The sequence below is a fragment of the Cydia pomonella genome, unplaced genomic scaffold, assembly GCF_033807575.1.
Source record: "Cydia pomonella isolate Wapato2018A unplaced genomic scaffold, ilCydPomo1 PGA_scaffold_215, whole genome shotgun sequence".
NCBI classification, from domain to species: domain Eukaryota; kingdom Metazoa; phylum Arthropoda; class Insecta; order Lepidoptera; family Tortricidae; genus Cydia; species Cydia pomonella.
Window position 1 is genome coordinate 26,552 of NW_026907855.1, and position 18,730 is coordinate 45,281.

The following is an 18,730-nucleotide window of genomic DNA, read 5'->3' on the forward strand; positions in this document are numbered from 1 at the left end:
ATCATGAGACCCTGGACCTCATCTAGATTGATGGTGCTCGTCAGGGCAACTCTATTGAACCCAAACACGATGGAGTTATGATGAGTAGATTAGGAGTTCTGGTGACCAGCTCCTGACTCCATCATGAGACCCTGAACATCATCTAGATTGATGGTGCTCGTGAGGGCAAATCTATTGAGCCCAAACACGATGGAGTTATGATGAGTAGATTAAGAATTATGGTGACCAACTCCTGACTCCATCATGAGACCCTGGACTTCATCTAGATCGATGGTACTCGTCAGGGCAAATCTTTTGAGCCCAAACACGATGGAATTATAATGAGTAGATTAGGAGTTCTGGTGACCAACTCCTGACTCCATCATGAGACCCTGGACTTCATCTAGATCGATGATACTCATCAGGGCAAATCTTTTGAGCCCAAACACGATGGAATTATAATGAGTAGATTAGGAGTTCTAGTGACCAACTCCTGACTCCATCATGAGACCCTGAACATCATCTAGATTGATGGTGCTCGTGAGGGCAAATCTATTGAGCCCAAACACGATGGAGTTATGATGATTAGATTAGGAATTATGGTGACCAACTCCTGACTCCATCATGAGACCCTGGACTTCATCTAGATCGATGGTACTCGTCAGGGCAAATCTTTTGAGCCCAAACACGATGGAATTATAATGAGTAGATTAGGAGTTCTGGTGACCAACTCCTGACTCCATCATGAGACCCTGGACTTCATTTAGATCGATGGTACTCGTCAGGGCAAATTTATCGAGCTCGAATACGATGGAATTATAATGAGTGATTAGGAGTTCTAGTGACCTACTCCTGACTCCATCATGAGACCCTGGACTTCATCTAGATTGATGGTGCTCATCAGGGTAAATCTATTGAGCCCAAACTCGATGGAGTTATGATGAGTAGATTAGGAGTTCTGGGGAGTTCTGGTGACCAACTCCTGACTCCGTCATGAGACCCTGGACCTCATCTAGATCGATGGTGTTCGTCAGGGCAAATCTTTTGAGCCCAAGCACGATGGAATTATAATGAGTAGATTAGGAGTTCTGGTGACTAACTCCTGACTCCATCATAAGAACCTGGATGGACTTCATTCGGGTCAAAAATAATAATACAAACCCTAACGTGATTTCAAATAACACTGAAACTCTATAGCACTAATGTGCGCAAACGATTGGCATCTTGACTACGCAGCATGGGTGCGTAGCCACCATGCCAATCGATACGACAACGAAACACTATCTGTCTCTCTCTCGTACTAATATGCACAAACGATTGGCATCTTGGCTGGGCAGCATGGGTGCGTAGCCAACATGCCAAACGTTTACGATACGACAAGGAAACACTATCTGTCTCTCTATCGCACTAATATGCGCAATCGATTGGCTTCTTGGCTAGGTATCATGGGTGCGTAGCCAACATGCCAATCGTTTACGATACGACAACGAAACACTACTCTCTCTCTATCGCACTAATATACGCAAACGATTGGTATTTTGGCTAGGCACTAAGCAAGTGTGTGGCCAACATGCCAATCGTTTACGATACGACAACGAAACACTATCTGTCTCTCTATCGCACTAATATACTTTATTTATACCTGCAGTCATTTAGTAACTTCTTCATTTTCCATTGGTGTGAAAGAGACAGAATAAAGAGCAAGGGTTATAGTACACTCTGTAGTCTGTACACTTAGTAGTAGTGTACATTTAAAAAAAATACTACTGTGCATATACAATAAAATAAAGAGTGCCCATATGATATCATATGACACTAAAATTAATGTTGCTTGAAATTATATTGAAAACTATCAAGATTATTCTAGTCTGCATTGAAACGCGCGTCGCGTTGCCGGCGCTCGCGTACCGAGCGCCAACGCCATCTATCGAGCGTTATTTCGTGAAATCGGAGAACGCTCCAAGGATTAAGGGCTCTTAAAAGTTTTTTTTATTTAGTCTCAACTGCCAAAGCATAATTAATTTTTGATTTTTTTTTCGAGCTGCAATATATTTCGTACATCATAGATGACACTTCTGACGTCTCATCATTAAATGCAACGTTTTGAGTTAAAACAAAGTACTGGTACATTGCTTGCTGAATTATTTTATATAGAAAAATAAAAGTCGTATATTTTTAGTTAAAGTGAGAGTGTGTTTATTAACACCTATACTAACTATCCTTTAGTTATGTTGTGGTATCAAAAATACATACTATATAATATAATAGAATGCAAAAAAGAATAAAATCGGATAGCTTTTACATTGGCACTGATGAATTTACGTATTGAAAAAATAAACTATTTACGCCACAATATTACTAAACTTTTTATACGAAAATTTACCGACATTAAATTATACTACTTGTTGTTGTATTCACTGGTAATTTCACTTGTCCACAGAACTACCTCCAGACAAGCCAACAATAAAGGCGGAAAAGGGATGGTATGCATCGGGCGATTCGCTTCGCGCACAATGCTCATCCCCGCCTGCCGATCCTCCGGCAAATCTCACGTGGCTTCTAAATGGACGAGATGTAAGTAAATTGCCGGAGATATCATTTCACATCAGATTCGTTATTCTCATATCCATCAATACTTAGGCGTTCAGGCACGCATAAAAGAGCAATGACAGCGCATCTCATCGCACGCCCAGCGCGCTGCGCGGTGAGCGACAGTACGCGACGCGCGGCTATCTGTACCCTTGATCATGCACAGTCAGTGCTTGAAAATGGAGTCATGTAACCTTACCACGAGTTGATACTGCGTAAACTCGATCGAAATTTATCTCGCTCGCATTGGTGTATTGGTGCGATAGAGAGGGAAACCGAAACATATCGCGCGAGTGACTAAAAATACGTGAGTCAAATCGTAAAATTAGCTGGATATAATAATAATAATAATAAACCCGCGGGGGCAGCTTGTGGCGAGCTGACGGTGAGTGGCGACACCGCGGACCCCTATTCCAGAGGGTCCTTTCATTTGGCCCTCGCCTCTGCGCTTGCCTTCACCGGCCGGCCAGAGTGGAGTCGCAAGAGCGGGACCTATGCTCCAGGTTGGAAGTGTAAAATGTCATAACGCCGGCGGCCTGGTGAACGGATTACCGGGATCTGGCTGCCGCAGACTCACCTCTCGACAATCTCACAGCCGCTCCAAAGTGTTGCCCTATTGTCGCACTGTGCGTGCGGCCGTTGTGGGGCCCACTCAATGAGTTGGCGAGTCACCACCTGTCTTAAACAATTCCGAGACTGATTGTCACGGCAGGTGTCCGTTAGTCTCCTCCCATAGCCCATTATCCAGTCCATCCAACTTTCAAATCAATAGCCTTATGACCTTAGATCCCATCGCAGCACAAAAGTGCTGCACTGCAATAGTCTTTGCACCTGGCGGGGACCATCTCCGGATGTATCATGTTGTGCGCTCGGGGATGGTATCCGCCACGTGTATCCCTTGCTTTTAGATTAATTTGTCTTAAAGGGCCTCTGCGCTGTTGGCTTCGGCCCCACGCATGCCTCCCAAAGGTCCGGGACCCCATGGTCCCGAGATATGGTAAGACAGACAAATAATAATAATATTCTTTATTGTGCACAACGAAAACATGATAAATATGATATACTTAATGTGTGCCATCACATAATATGTATATTAAGTATGCGTAACGTATTACTTTAGCACTTATATTATGAGTAACAATTTGCTCGCCAGTTCGAACTTATTATTGAAATAGTTAACTTATCTAACCTTTTCGAAGCGTTCAAAAGACTTCTCTCGGCGTTTAGTGTAATACAACTTTCGGAGTAAAATTTCATGTCCAGAAGGCGAGATTGAATCTTTGTTTTCGATTCAGAGCAATGCAGCAATGTTAATTTGGCAGGTTTTTTTTTTTATTATTTATGTTACTTTGTTTGAAGCGGTGGTGGCCGAGTGGATATGACGTTCGGCTTTCAATCCGAAGGTCGCGGGTTCAAATCCTGGCTCACACCAATGAGTTTTTCGGAACTTATGCACGAAATGTCATTGGATATTTACCGCCAGCTTTTCGGTGAAGGAAAACATCGTGAGGAAACCAGCATACATCTGCGAAGAAATTCGAAGGTGTATATGAAGGCCCCAATCCGCATTGGGCTAGCGTGGGGACTATAGCACGAGCCCTCTCGCGCATGAGAGGAGGCCTGTGCCCAGCAGTGAGACGTATATAGGCTGAATAATTATATTTAATTATAATGTTACTTTGGTATTTTAATTGTCCAATCTTGTTCATAATGTAATATGTATACCATGCTGTCACCTTGGTTTAATCGTGTACCTTCAAGTGATAAGTTTACTTATTAGAAATTGGCAATGTGCGATTACCTACAAGAATTTTACTTATTAAGTAGTTGTTCACTTAACACCGTTCATCGACGTCGTCATATAAAAATACAACATCCAGCGGAACAACGATCGCTATTTACTAAATTTTCTCAATTGCATTTACCAGTAGGTATTTTATTCAGTACTTTTACAGAGTAAAGTGAATTTTATAAAATGGAGCAGGTTTTTCAGCATTTCCACACAATGCCCTCGTTCATGTTTGAACAAATTGGATTGAACTGAACTGAACAAATGTTCACTGCATTGAATCTTTCCCTGGCAAAAATGGCATTATAGTTGTATTATTGAAAACTGGAATACTACATTATGATACAAGTGTGCTAAGTTGGTCATCACACACGAGGCGCAATATGAGAATCGATGTGGGTAATGATCAATGCACACGCGTTTCATACGACGTTTTCAACACACTTGCGAGGAAAAACAAAACTCATAAATTAGTTTTTTTTTGTCAAAACAGTAAAAGTACATTCAAAATGGTGGCTTACAGTCTTAACATCGATTAATTGCACCAATTGCGTGCTGGACCTGTAAGCACTTATTTGCCAGTTAACTGAAGTAAGCTACCAACACGTTTTCTAAGAAAGACAGGGCGTTTTTGCTGATTTTCCATTGAATCAAAGTTTCATATGCTGCCAATTATTTTTCACCCGATTTTTATGGTAAAAGGCTATCGTTCTCGGCTCTTGCCTCTATTAGTATTACTGGCAGCGTCAATTTTATGTGTTCTTCATTTTCAATGCTTGAAAATGAAATTTTCGTCAATATAACTAAAAACTTGCAAAACTATTCCAATTTTATGACAAGTACGGAAAATGGCTGGCGCGTTATTTTTTACACACGATTCCAATGCGCGCGCAAGGCAAAGGCGGGAACGAAATCAACAAACATAAAATAATAAAATAGTACATTTCGATGCTAGTGCGGAAAGTATATAGAAAGTAATACATTTCCGCACGTGTATCGAACGACGTTTTTTTTATCCAGTTGCGAAAAAATAAGAAGAACAACAAGTATTTTTTTATGCATTTCTATACGACAGAAACAATTGTATATATAAAACATTGTACTATCATTACCTAAGTATCGTTATTTACGATTATTTGTGTATCATATACCTATTTAAATTGTGTAGAAACAATATCGAATGTTGCATTGGAAATTAACCTAAAACCTAAGACACGCTGCCACAAAAACTGTCTTAAATAAAATTTATGTTGCTCTGGCTCAATCAATTCTCACATATTGTATACCGATCTGGGGTGGGGCCACAAAAACTAAATTCCTTGAACTCGAAAGGGCCCAGAGGGCACTGTTAAAGGTCATGTACTCAAAGCCATTCACTTTTCCTACAACTGACCTTTATAAAATGTGTGACTTACTGACAGTAAGAAAACTTTACGTGTTAAATGTTATACTAAATAAACATAAAAATACCATGTATAAAAATGACCCTATCACTTCACGTAGAAAACCTCATGTAATTCCCGTAGTTATCACCAACACAGCATATGCAAAAAGACAGTTTACTGCTCAATCTACAAGATTATATTATATGGTAAATAAAAATATTAACATCTACCCTGTGAGGCTCAAAGAGTGTAAGACAATGCTAATCAATTGGCTTAAAGATAAAAGCTATCTCGAAATTGAAGATCTCTTAACATAAGTAAGATACCATACATTAATCATAAAATCAAATTCTGTGTAATATGATAAATCCTGTTGCTTTTTATTATATACACTATTTGCTATCATAGATAATATTATTTACCTATAGACATTTCAGATACTCTCCCATACACACGGACACGCGCGCGTACTCACAGACACACACACGCTCATGCACACACACACACACACACACACACACACGCACGCACATGCACACTCACACACGCACACATACACGCACACGCACACGCACACACACACACATACACACACCCCTCCCCCTACTCCCCTCTTAAGTGAACTGGAAACCTGGCATCTTTACCCTGTAAGTTTATTAATTTTCTTTTCTATTTTCTACTCAACTCATCATGATATATAGCATTTTCTGTATTTTAAGTTAATCTGTAATACCTTTGTTAGTTTTATACTTTACTGCGGAAGAGCGGTGTCTCTTATCACAAGTATCTCTGAATACTTAAAAAGAGACATCTACCCTGTTATTGTAAAAAGCATGTATGCTAACGAATAAATAAAATTTTATTATTTATTTTTAAACTTAAAACATGCTTTTGCAGTAAAAAAACGCCTCTTCTTTGACAGACAGCTATTCCGTTTCATTCAGACAACTTATTAAGAACGGATTTTCAATATTCAATATTAAAAAACAAACGTGTTATAATGATGAAGAGGTAAGTAGTAAAGTATGAAATGTGTATATTTTTAATATTCTTATATTTAAAGTAGGTTTTTAGTAGTAGTACGAGTAGTAGTACTAGTAGAACTCTTTATTGTACAGAAATGTAAACATTAAAGCTCTTTGAACTAACCTTTGAATCCTAATAGTTGGTTAAAAAAATTTATTACTCGACCAAATAAAGAAAGCTCCGTTTCCATGCATATTATTAGCAATCAGTTACCTTCTTAACTCAGTCGGATAATGTGATGAAAAAGCACGACTGTTTTTATATATAATATACTGAAAAAGCACGCATGTTTAACATCTAGGATTATGAGCCAAAAATCGGTGGAATAAAAACGTCGTTTTGAGCACGTGTGTTGAAAAACATATATACGTTCTAAGTTCCGCAAGCTTACAAAATTAAAAAAACAATAGGATTTTTCACTTATTTAATGGAACAGTTTTGGTTACAATATAAGTTTTTATTTTTGTAGTCATTGTCGTGTCCTGTTTTCATGTGATACTCATCAACCATTAAATAAATAAGTCAATGTTTTTAAACCATCTCGTGTTTTTCGTTTAAACATAAATTACAGCTGTTATTTGCGAAATACGACTGCGATTTATCCTGAAACTCAATCGAGAACTAAGCTTGTTTTCGCCCAGTAGAGTACCAAGTTTTAAAGGTTACTACATGTATTCGATTGAATAGCAAATGCACCGTAGAATATTGTTTTTCATTAAAACTAAATTCACCGCTTTGGCTGAGATCGGAGCAGCTCTGGGAACTCTCACCCCTTTATCAGATAAGCTACCATATGCATACACGATCACGGCGAATATTTCCATCATATTTCTGGCCGCAATGAAAAACACTTGATAATATAATAAATGGCGTCGTGCCGTACAGTTTTAATTAGTTTATTTATTTAAGCAATCACTTTTTGATTGAATTTTTAAACAATTTTGATTATAAAACTATTGTGAAAATCAAAATTATTTTAAAACTGGTCACCCGCGTAAGTTCTAAGTGAATTTTGATCGATATGGTTCGATCTGTTTTGAGGATCATCAGTTGAAGCAGCACGCAATAAAATTTCATCAATTTAAGATACAAAAAGTACAATTTCAACGACAAAATCTATCAATTTTACATTTTTGCTCTAAAATCGTTACCGGGCTTTTAAAACAATTTTTATACGTTTGAAATGTCAACACTCTTGACGAAATCAATTTTGTTTATACTGGGTATGTATATGGGTTACTTGAATGAAAGCGCTACGCTATACTAACATTTTTACCGAATATTCTTTGCGCGAAATTTTTATTGTGTTATTTTCAAAGTGATCCCCTGGTAACGCTATAACCGCGGTCACTTTACCCATTTCGAGCGTTCAGTTGAGAACTTTTAAAACTTACTACAACGCCCGGTTATTTTTAACTCTTACGAACAGCTGACTGTAATATATCTCTTAACTTTTAAGAACTTTTAAAAGCTGACCTTGCAAAAGAAAATTAAGGATAAGCATATAACGTAGAATTCAAGTTTTAAGTGTTGCTTCTAAACTTGTACGCGCGTCATATCTACGGTACTAAAGCTTAAATATTTTATACATTGCTTAAATATTAGTATCACGCACGTAATATATCACTATCACATTACGTTAGTGGACCAATCACATTCGATTATTTCGTAAAATTAATTCGCAGCAAGCTGGAAATTGATTTAATATCTTCATTTGGTCCTAAATGAGTGTAATCCGAGTTTGCACAATCCCAAAAGTTGAGAATAATTTGAAACATGATATAAATTCATATCTGAGAACCTTAATATAAATTTGTAGTAGAAGGTGTAAAAAATGGCCGCCATTTTTATTATTTTTTTATTTTTTGGCATGAACAAGTTAAAATCTCTGATCCACGAAACCTTGCCGGTAGTGCTGTAAGTAATATTGTAAGGTAGAGTAGTATTATAAGTGATGGTGGGTTCTTTCTACATCGAGTGCTTTACATCCATGGAAAAATGTATCTCCCAAGGCTCCCAAAATTTACATCGCCTAGGATTGGCCAAACTCGAATTACACGTATTCAGGACCAAATGAAGGTATTAAATCGATTTCCAGCTTGCTGTGAATTAATTCCTTAAAACGCTTTTTAGTTTAATTTATTTCAATAATAATATTTTTTTTTTAGTAAGTCAAACTAACACTGTATGGACTAAGGTCTGAAATAAATGATTTTTATTTTATTTTATTTTAATAATATTTTATTTTATTATTTATTTATGGATTTAATTTGGCCTACAAGTACGTACTCGTATACGAGTAGCATACCTTCCCTATATATTATTATTGTTCCGCAGTGTCTTTAACGATTAATATCAATTGCTAGGCTAGGAAAAGGAGTATCGAACTACATGACACTGAGCCTAAAAAACTAAACTGGTGAATACGAATAACTTTAATTTAGTATTAAGCAAAAAGGCGCAAATTATACCATTATTATTATGCTTAGAAATAAGCCACACGCCGCAAGCATTGTCTCTGGCAGGCCCTCAGGCAGGGGTGGATACTGTTATGATATGTTGGAAATTTACGACGTCAACGGCAAGTCTGAGCTGGTAGGGCGGCGGGCTGGTGTCCCGGACTCGCGAGTTCGAATGTTGCCCGAACTGGGTTTTTAATTTTTTCCTTTATTTATATGCATTATGAATCCATTCGTATAGACATTTTTCGTCAACTCAGGGAACAAGAAAATAATTTTCACGATTCACGATATGCCTAGGCATTTCATGATTGGCTGATTTTACGATTTTACTTATATACGTAGAAAACATCCATAAGTGACCTCTCTTGATTGCTTTTGAGTATATAAACAATATTATAAGCATAGACTCAGTTAATAACCCTTTTAGAAAAACGAGTTCTTTATTACGTCTGGTATCATTGTTCGATTACGTAATGAAATGCCTCCGTTTGACAATTAATGTGCACGCTTCAATTGGATACGTTCCTTTGACGTGTCGCAGTCAAATTATAACGATAAAGTCCTTTGTCTGCGACGCTAAAACGGGTTACAGCTCCGTTTATAACACAGACAAACGCTAGACACCTTCAAACTAAATAGTACATTGTGTAACGAGGGGGGTAAGTAAAATTTTGGATACGAGGGATTTAAAGACCCGACTTTGCAATATTCTTACCCTCGGAGTTACACACAATGTTTTTCATCACACTTGCGAAAAAAAACCTAACAGGGATCGGAAACCGGTATTATTTGTATGGGAACGAAAACGGTATTTTTTTCGTTCTTTGTTAATTATTTCATTTCTAATTGGGCAATCTAATAATCTAACATTATAATTATGTACATTTTCAAAGCACACTCCATTATTCTTGAAAATACCATTTTTGCTAAAAGTCGTTATTGAAGTAAAATCGAAACCTCTCACGCGACAATTATTTTGGGTCGAGCTAAAAGCTCTTGTAAAAAGAGATGTGTTCCGTTAAGTGTTGGGTACATACGTTGTTTGATGCTTGAGGACTTTGTTGAACTTCCGCAATATGTGATATTTGTACAATACTCGTACATTCTGAACAATTTCTACTATGGAACCAAGCACTGCCCACAAAAAAACATTGACATATATAATTCGCCGAAGTGTATGAGACAGCAGAATTTTTTGCATTTTCAGGGTTGGCCCCGTAGTAAAAGTCGTTAATTATGACTTATGACGTACATATTCACCCCTCCGACTATGGTCATATGTGACATTAGGGACCTTATCGTCGGTGGCGCTTACGACATTATCAACGATGCTCCCATAATTATAAACAACGCCGCGCTACGCAGTGCGGCGTAAGGGCCATCGACAATAAGGTCCCTTTTCATAGATAATGTCACATATATACCTTACGAAATCACTCTGTATATGTATATTTCTAAAAAACACACATAGTAACCATTCATGCTGTGTCGGTTTAATAAAATCTTGAAATGAATATCTAAAGCCGTATTTGCATAATCTTTGGCTTGATTCTAATTTGGACATCACAAGCCCATCTCGCTTGCACCGACGGACATATACGAGTTATATGCAAATTGAGATTCGTATGCAATCAAATAAATCGAATGCACTTCTGTGAACCTTGTCCATAGAAATCTAATAAGCATAGGGCTGGTGGGTAAATACTCTTTTATTGTTTAATGTTTGGAATAGATATTTCTCATTGAACCTTTGTTAATTGATTTTATCCCCGACAAAACGCAGGGCATTATTATAATTTATTTTGGCAAGAATTTAAATAAATAGTTATACTTTTTTAATACGACGTGCAACAATAGTAGATTATTGTTAACCAAGGCATGAAATGGTGCTTTTCACACGAGTTAAATAGTCTACTTTTCATGTTGAATACGAGGAAAGTAAAATACATGTACATTGAAAATAACACGGCTAAGTATAAGCTTCAGTAGTATTTTTTGAGCATACTTTTTATGGAATGTTATTTATGGAATGGAGAGTTAATTATCAGAATGGCAATTGTACAACAAATTCATTTAAAACCAACATTTTAATTGATTGTCGTAAAAAAAGAAAAAAAACGTACTTAGAAAGTACAGTGCTCTAGAGCAGAAACGTATCTTTTCCTGCACACTTTTTATAACAACAGCGACCCACTTTCAAACCATGAGAAATGAGAAGAGTATTTGCATTTAACACAACTTACCTAATGTGATAACAATTCCCATTACTGCAATAATTCCTAGATCTAAATCAACACGTCGACGCGCACGTCACCGCACGTCACCGCACGTCACACGTCACCAATCACACGTCACTTCGCGCGTGCCGTTGTCACAAGCACTTGCCGCTAAAATAACAATTGTCGAGTCCAGTTGGGAAGGCTTTTTTGCTCCTTATCCGCTTAGTTTTGTTGGTTTAAGAAATGTGTTCTTGTTGGACAAATAAAATTTGCGGAATGGGAAGTTTTATATACGTATAGCTTGGCTGTACTAGCTACATTCTTAGCTATCTTGTATTTAGAATAGGGTCAACAAAGTGTCAAATAACGCTGTGGATAATGGCAGCAGTTTTTTTTTTTTTTTTTCATATTATATGATAATTTTATATAGATCGACCTAGTCCCACAATAAGCTCAATAAGGCTTGTGTATTATTATGGGTATAACAACAGACGACGATATAATATTATGTATATATATTATATATCATCGTTTAGTACTCACATATATGATCCTCAGTTATGGATGTTTTTATATGTATATAAACTGGAGAACAAATATTTGTGATTAGCACACAAATAAATGGATCGTTTCCAAGCAAAAGGTCCCACTTTGTCGCTTGCCATATGGACGTTTTGATAGGATATTCATATAAAGATACCAGCAAATCTCGTCCTTATGGTAAGCGACAAAGTGGGACCTTTAACTACATTTGACACTAATGCCCTTCCAGGATTCAAACACGAGACCTCCTGCTTCGTAAGCAGGTTTTTTTACCGACAAGGCTATGAGGCCGACAAATTGGCGTAAGCTGTTCATGAACTCTTTAATTTCATTGAATAATTGAATTTAAAAAATGCATTGAAGCGATTAACTTGACGCTATAGCGAACACCAAAAAAAATTTTTGGAGAAGAATGTTTCCAAAATTTTCATTTCACACAAAATGACTACTAATGAAACGAAAACTAAAGTAATACAATACAATAAAAATACTCTTTATTGCACACCGCAATACAGAATCAGTACAAATAATACAACACATAAAGAAGAGGTAAACAACAGGCGGTCTTCTCTTCCAATCAACCTTTAGGTAGCGGAATTAAAAAATATATATGTGTCATGTCAGTAGGTGTAATCTACTATTATCCATCGTACCAAAACTACATCTACTTAATCAGAACAGTACGTCATCGTCTATCGATATCCACTCGTTCCACATCACCAGAGGTCGGTTTATCGGCGAGATGGATGTCGCCGATTTATCATGTTACCTACTTCATTTTCTTTTTTATCGCGCCATGAACCAGTGAACCTATTTCTAATAAAAAGTTGCGAACGTTCTAGTGATCTCTCAATTTGTTTTCTATGGTAACATATCTATTGGGGCAGCGAAGGAATATACTACTAGGGTTCGAAAATACGATGAAACGTGCCGAAAAAAGATAGGCACTGCCTTTTGCCCATTGTCTTGTCTTGGCGGAGGCACGTACGTGCCTCCAGATATAAACGAAGTTCTGGGTACATTTTTGACTTCGAAAAACAGACCTTATGACTAACTTATCTGACACATATCATAAATGTTAGTATATTTATTTTCCTTTTTATATTCACCGATTACAATCTATAAAGTGTATATAAAAATGTCAATTACAATTAAAGAAATCAACGATGATCAACTCTGGTTAACGTCGAACCCACATCTTTGGATTGCCGGTCGAAGACTCTACCAATTGCGCTAGCCGACCAATGATCATCCGTCATTCACCGCCAATTTCACCATTGCAACTGTGACAATGTCACTATAGTGACATCTGCACTTTAAGGTTAACAACCTTGACCATCGAAAATTATCCCTTCCCGATAATAATACCTCGTCCGCAGCTTTGGATTAAAATGTGAAATGTGATTTGTTAGTGGCATTACAATATTTGAATTTGTTAACATGCGCGCAGTAGGTACGCTCGCGGCACCATCAGCCGTCAAAGTGCATGGCGACTATTATCAATGAATTCATTCATAATTTCTCCATGCAATTTCGCACCTCACTGTACAATTCCCGTGGTATCTTTTATAGTTTGTTGTATTGGGGAATTTTAGTGGTGGTAATGTTTCAGCTTGGGCTAAAATGCTTTCGTATGTCCGCGTTGCAGTTCGCATTTCTCAACCGATTCTCGTGAAATCGAGAATGTTCAATACTTAGATATAATATTTCGTGTGTTTCGTTTTTTGGTAAAACTTCAATATGGATGAAATTGGCATAAATGGCTTAAGCTACAGTAGGGTCTATGGAACTTAAGAACATTATATTTTTAGTTTTTATATTTTGAAAGCTTTCGTGAGGTCTACAGCTCATTAGTGTAGTAAGTTATACGTTTTCTCACGATAAGTCACTTTAAACGAATTCAATCTTACTTCATTTGCAGGTACTTCGCAGTCTTTGCATCTTTTAAAACAATATTCGTTTCGAACGACCTATCCAATGATACCCAACACCGTTGGGTAAAAGCGATTTTATTTTAAATCACTTTGTATTTGAGGTACCCTAAAAATTTTTTTTTGTAGTTTTTATTTTGTAGTATGTATTCATACCAAATTGCAGCATTTTAGCACGTACGATCACGGAGCAAAGCCGCGGACGGGCGGACAGACGGAACTGTAAGGGTTTCTAGCTGACTACGGAACCCTAAAAACGTGATAACCCCCGATCACAGTTTATTGACACCTATTAAAAACTAAGGCAAATGACAAAGCCCGATTTATTGTATGCTTATCTTTGCTTCTTCTTACCTAATTTGGGTAAAAAAAAATGTACCTGAAATAGGTATTACCATTATGGAAAATGTAGATGACACACGCGCGGAGTCACGTTGCGAGTTGTGACAGCGCCTGTCAGCGAAATGGGGATGTGTATGACTGTATGATCTTCAGGGTTGTAACCATCGGCCGTATTCGAACAATGCTTATAAAATGTTACAGCGATATGATAACGATCTGTCAGTATCAAAAAGGATGTTTTTGGTTAAAGAAACGTCACTTTTGACACTGGCAGATCGGTAATTTATCGCTGTGACATCTTATAAGCATTGAATCTTTATTCACTTACTTTATTTACTTGAAACCTAATACATTATGTCTCAGACTTACACTTAATTACAAAAGACAGGTATGTAAATGTTTCATTAGGATTGAGCCTCTGTCGCCTGAACTAGGTCAGAGCCTGTGGCTCAGAATTCAGTGATTCCTCCGAGGAAAGTGGTACAGATTTTTTCGTTACATTGTTCGAACACGGCCGCATATTTCATTATTTATTTTTCTTTTCATCCTGTTCCCTCTGTTGGGGTGAAGGGCATTCTTCCAATGACTCCGGTCCTGGGGACCTACTGCGAAATCTGAAATTCCCAAATTGCGGGGAGCTTTCTCTTGTACTCACACTAAGACGTAATTAAAGTGACAGAGAAATGCCCGCAATGGGGTTGGCCGGTCGAAGTATTAAACAGATGGCGCCATCATAGCTTGCCCTGTCAATCCCTAGAATTGTGTCAATTTCTTGTTTTTTTTTTTGGAATTTTGTGACCTGGATTCCAGTACTTTAAGCCAAATCTCATAGAACAAAACTAGAGACAGGGGCAAGCTATGATGGCGCCATCTATGCAAACCTTTGACAGTTGCCAACCCCATTGAGGAACTTCGATTGTCGCGGTTATAGCCCTGAGGACCTACCGCGAACCACGTTCAACGTGTTGCCTCCCTGGTCCTGCTACGTACGAATTTACAAGCGCGATACACATTCAGCAAAACCATTCAATACCAGTTAAATAAAAGAAATACCCAATTAGCCACATCCTAATTACTGAACCACCTGTTTCTTGAAATTAAAGTTGATTAAAATTGTTAACTTATCTGCTTTGCCTAAAGGTTGACTGCTAGAGAATGCCTTACGGCATTACGTTTGCCTTTTGTGCAATAAAGATTAAATAAATGAATAAAAATTGAAATACAGATCTATAATATTGACTTCGTAGGCCGACTAGGCTAAAGAGATCGTCAAAGATACTAAACATACCTGCCCGCGTAGCGAAGATGCCCATCGTTAATGTCGCACTAATAGGGAAGAGTGATAGAGAGAGATGACTACGCTACGCTACTGAGCGTTAACGATTGACATGTTGGCTTTGCCAGCAGTTTCAAGTACGCAATATCTCGTTTACAAATCAAAATCATATTCCTATACAGTGTTAAATTGAATATGTCTCTGTGACATTCATATTTGACAAGTATCAAATTACATTTGATATACAAAACGAATGACATTTTCAATTTGTTCCCTATTTTATGACATAAATTATACTCATACGTTAATTAGTACCTAGTAATAGCATTTCAACTACAAAACACAACTGACAAACAAAGAGACAAACATTTGTGGTAAGATAATCACAGTAATGCCACAATTTAATGTCGAATTGTGTGCAAGTGACAGCCCTAACGCTGACCGCGTGACGTCACGTCCTAAATCGTGGATCTTTTGACTTATCTGTGATATAAATCAAGCGATATGAGGTATAGTAAGAATTTTGGCTCATGAAAAATATTATTGTTAGGTAAGTTGCCATCAACAATAATATATATCGTTTTCATCACACTGGCTCGAAAATGATCATATTTCTTGCAGGTATACTGAAGGACTAAGGTCTATATTGTTCCCGCAGGAGTTAAGGATTGTGATTTTTATTTTATTATATCACTAATTCATACAAACCAACCAAGATTTAATTAAAATACTGTTTTGTAAAATTTAAGTTTTGAGTTTTACTTTTAAAATACTGACGTTTAAAATTTAATTTTATGTTTTATTTAACAATAATTAATAGCCGTTTTAAATATATAGTTATAAATATTTTACACTTACATTTGGATGTGAATATCGCAATTACAACAGTGCAAGTGGGAGAAACGAAGATATGCAATATCTACAAACCACCGAATATTTCATGGCCCCAACCCGCACTGCCAAACTTCGGTCACCCATCCATTGTAGTAGGTGATTTTAACAGCCATCACACCTCCTGGGGTTACAAAGGTAATGATGGGAATGGTGAAGCCATTGTGGATTGGGCAGATGAGTGCAACTACTTTCTGGTATTCGGAAATAAGGATAAAGGTACCTTTAAATCTGCTCGCTGGGGCCGAGAATATAACCCCGACCTAGCCTTTGTTTCCCTTGACTGCAACCGACGTCCCATACCAGTAAATAGAACTGTACTGCAGGATTTCCCACATAGCCAACATCGCCCAGTCCTTCTAGACGTCGGTGTTAAGATACCAATCATCCAGTCATACCCTGTGCCACGCTGGAACTTCCATAAAGCCGACTGGGGAAGCTACACCAAGGTATTAGATGACTCAATTAGATGGATACCGCCCCTAGTAGAAAATTACGAAAGATTTTTAAAATTAATAATCTCAACGGCTAAAAAATATATTCCACGTGTATACCGCAAGCAATACATACCTTGCTGGAACTCTGACACCGAGACTCTGTGGCAAGAATACACCAGAACTGCGGACAGCAACGTCGCCCATGCCCTCATAACATCCCTAAACCGAGCGCGCCAGTTGAAATGGGAGAGCACAGTCCAAGGCATGAACTTCACCCATTCAAGCCGAAAAGCATGGCACTTACTGAAACGCCTCACATCTGGAGCTGGTGGCCAGGCAAACAGAAGTAAAGTAAGCCCGAACGAAATAGCGAGTCGAATTGTAAACTTGTCAAAGGCACCCAGCCACAAAGCCCACACTCGTGTCGTCAAGAAGGAGCTGAAAATACTGAAGTCACAGTCTGCCCCGGACCCTCATTTCAGTCGCTCGGTGACTGCTGATGAAATAGAATCCAGCATAAAGTGCATGAAATGTGGAAAGGCTTGCGGAGAAGACAACATCTTTCCAGAGTTTATTAAGCATTGTGGACCTCGCGTGCAAAAATGGCTTGCAAACTTTTTCACAGCCATCATCAACTCTGGGAGAATTCCACCCTCCATGAAACTGGCTAAGATTACTGCAGTCCTCAAACCAGCAAAACCGGCTGACCGAGCTGACAGTTACCGTCCAATCGCACTTCTCAGTGTGCTGTACAAACTCCTAGAGCGGATACTACTTAATCGCATTGCTCCAACCATCGACAAATTTATACCACAGGAGCAAGCAGGATTTCGCCCAGGCCGCAGCTGTAGTGATCAAGTCCTTGCGCTTACGACTCACCTGGAAAAAGGCTTCGATGAGAACCTTAAGTCGTCAACTGCATTCATAGATCTGACGGCTGCCTACGACACCGTGTGGCGTCACGGACTCCTCTCTAAGCTCCTCAAGGTGATCCCATGTCTAAAAATATACAAGATCATCGAAGATGCACTTACCAACAGGCCATTCCGCGTCCTTCTTGGGAATGAATCCAGCAGTACTAGGGTGTTGAATAATGGGCTACCGCAGGGATCAGTCCTGGCCCCCACTCTTTTCAATTTGTACACCTACGACATGCCAGAGACTCAATCGAGGAAATTCGCCTACGCTGACGATTTAGCTCTAGTCACGCAGGATTGCAATATAAGCACCACTGAAAACTGCTTAGAACATGATCTAGCCGTTATGGACGAGTACTTTACTCGCTGGCGACTGTGTCCTAACGCCTCGAAAACTGAAGTGTGTTGCTTCCATCTAAATAACCGACTAGCTACCAAGAAACTCAGCATCCCATTCAGGGGCTCCGTGCTCAACCACAATCCGTCTCCCAAATACCTAGGTGTCACTCTGGACCGAAGCTTAACTTACAGCACTCATCTTAATAACACCGCAGCAAAACTGAGGACCAGAAATAACATTCTGCAAAAACTAACGGGAACTACATGGGGAGCCTCTGCTAGTTGCCTACGAACATCGGCGTTGGCGCTTGTATACTCAACAGCGGAATACTGCGCGTCCGCCTGGCTCAACAGTACCCACACAAGCGTTATTGATACGCAGCTAAATGCTACGATGCGCCTCATCACGGGGTGCATGAAGCCCACCCCTGTACACTGGCTCCCGGCTCTAAGTGGCATTGCCCCTCCTCACCTCCGGCGCAAACTACACCTGCTCAGAGAAATTGACAAAGCCCATGAACGACCGGAACTGCCGTTGAACAGAGACTTGGCTACGTTCAGGTGCACACGGTTAAAGTCAAGAAACCCACCGGCTCTCCTTATCC

At 38.6% G+C, this 18,730-nt stretch overlaps 1 protein-coding gene across 1 annotated transcript in view; it reads left to right on the plus strand.

The window, feature by feature from the left end:
- Positions 1–2,419: 2,419 nt before the first annotated feature.
- Positions 2,420–18,730, plus strand: part of LOC133533917 (uncharacterized) — a gene marked incomplete at its 5' end in the record, with an annotated part of 97,725 nt that continues 81,414 nt past the window's right edge. The window contains one exon of the mRNA XM_061873000.1: positions 2,420–2,553. Within this exon, the coding sequence (XP_061728984.1) occupies positions 2,420–2,553 (134 nt within the window). The remainder of the gene's footprint in view (positions 2,554–18,730) is intronic.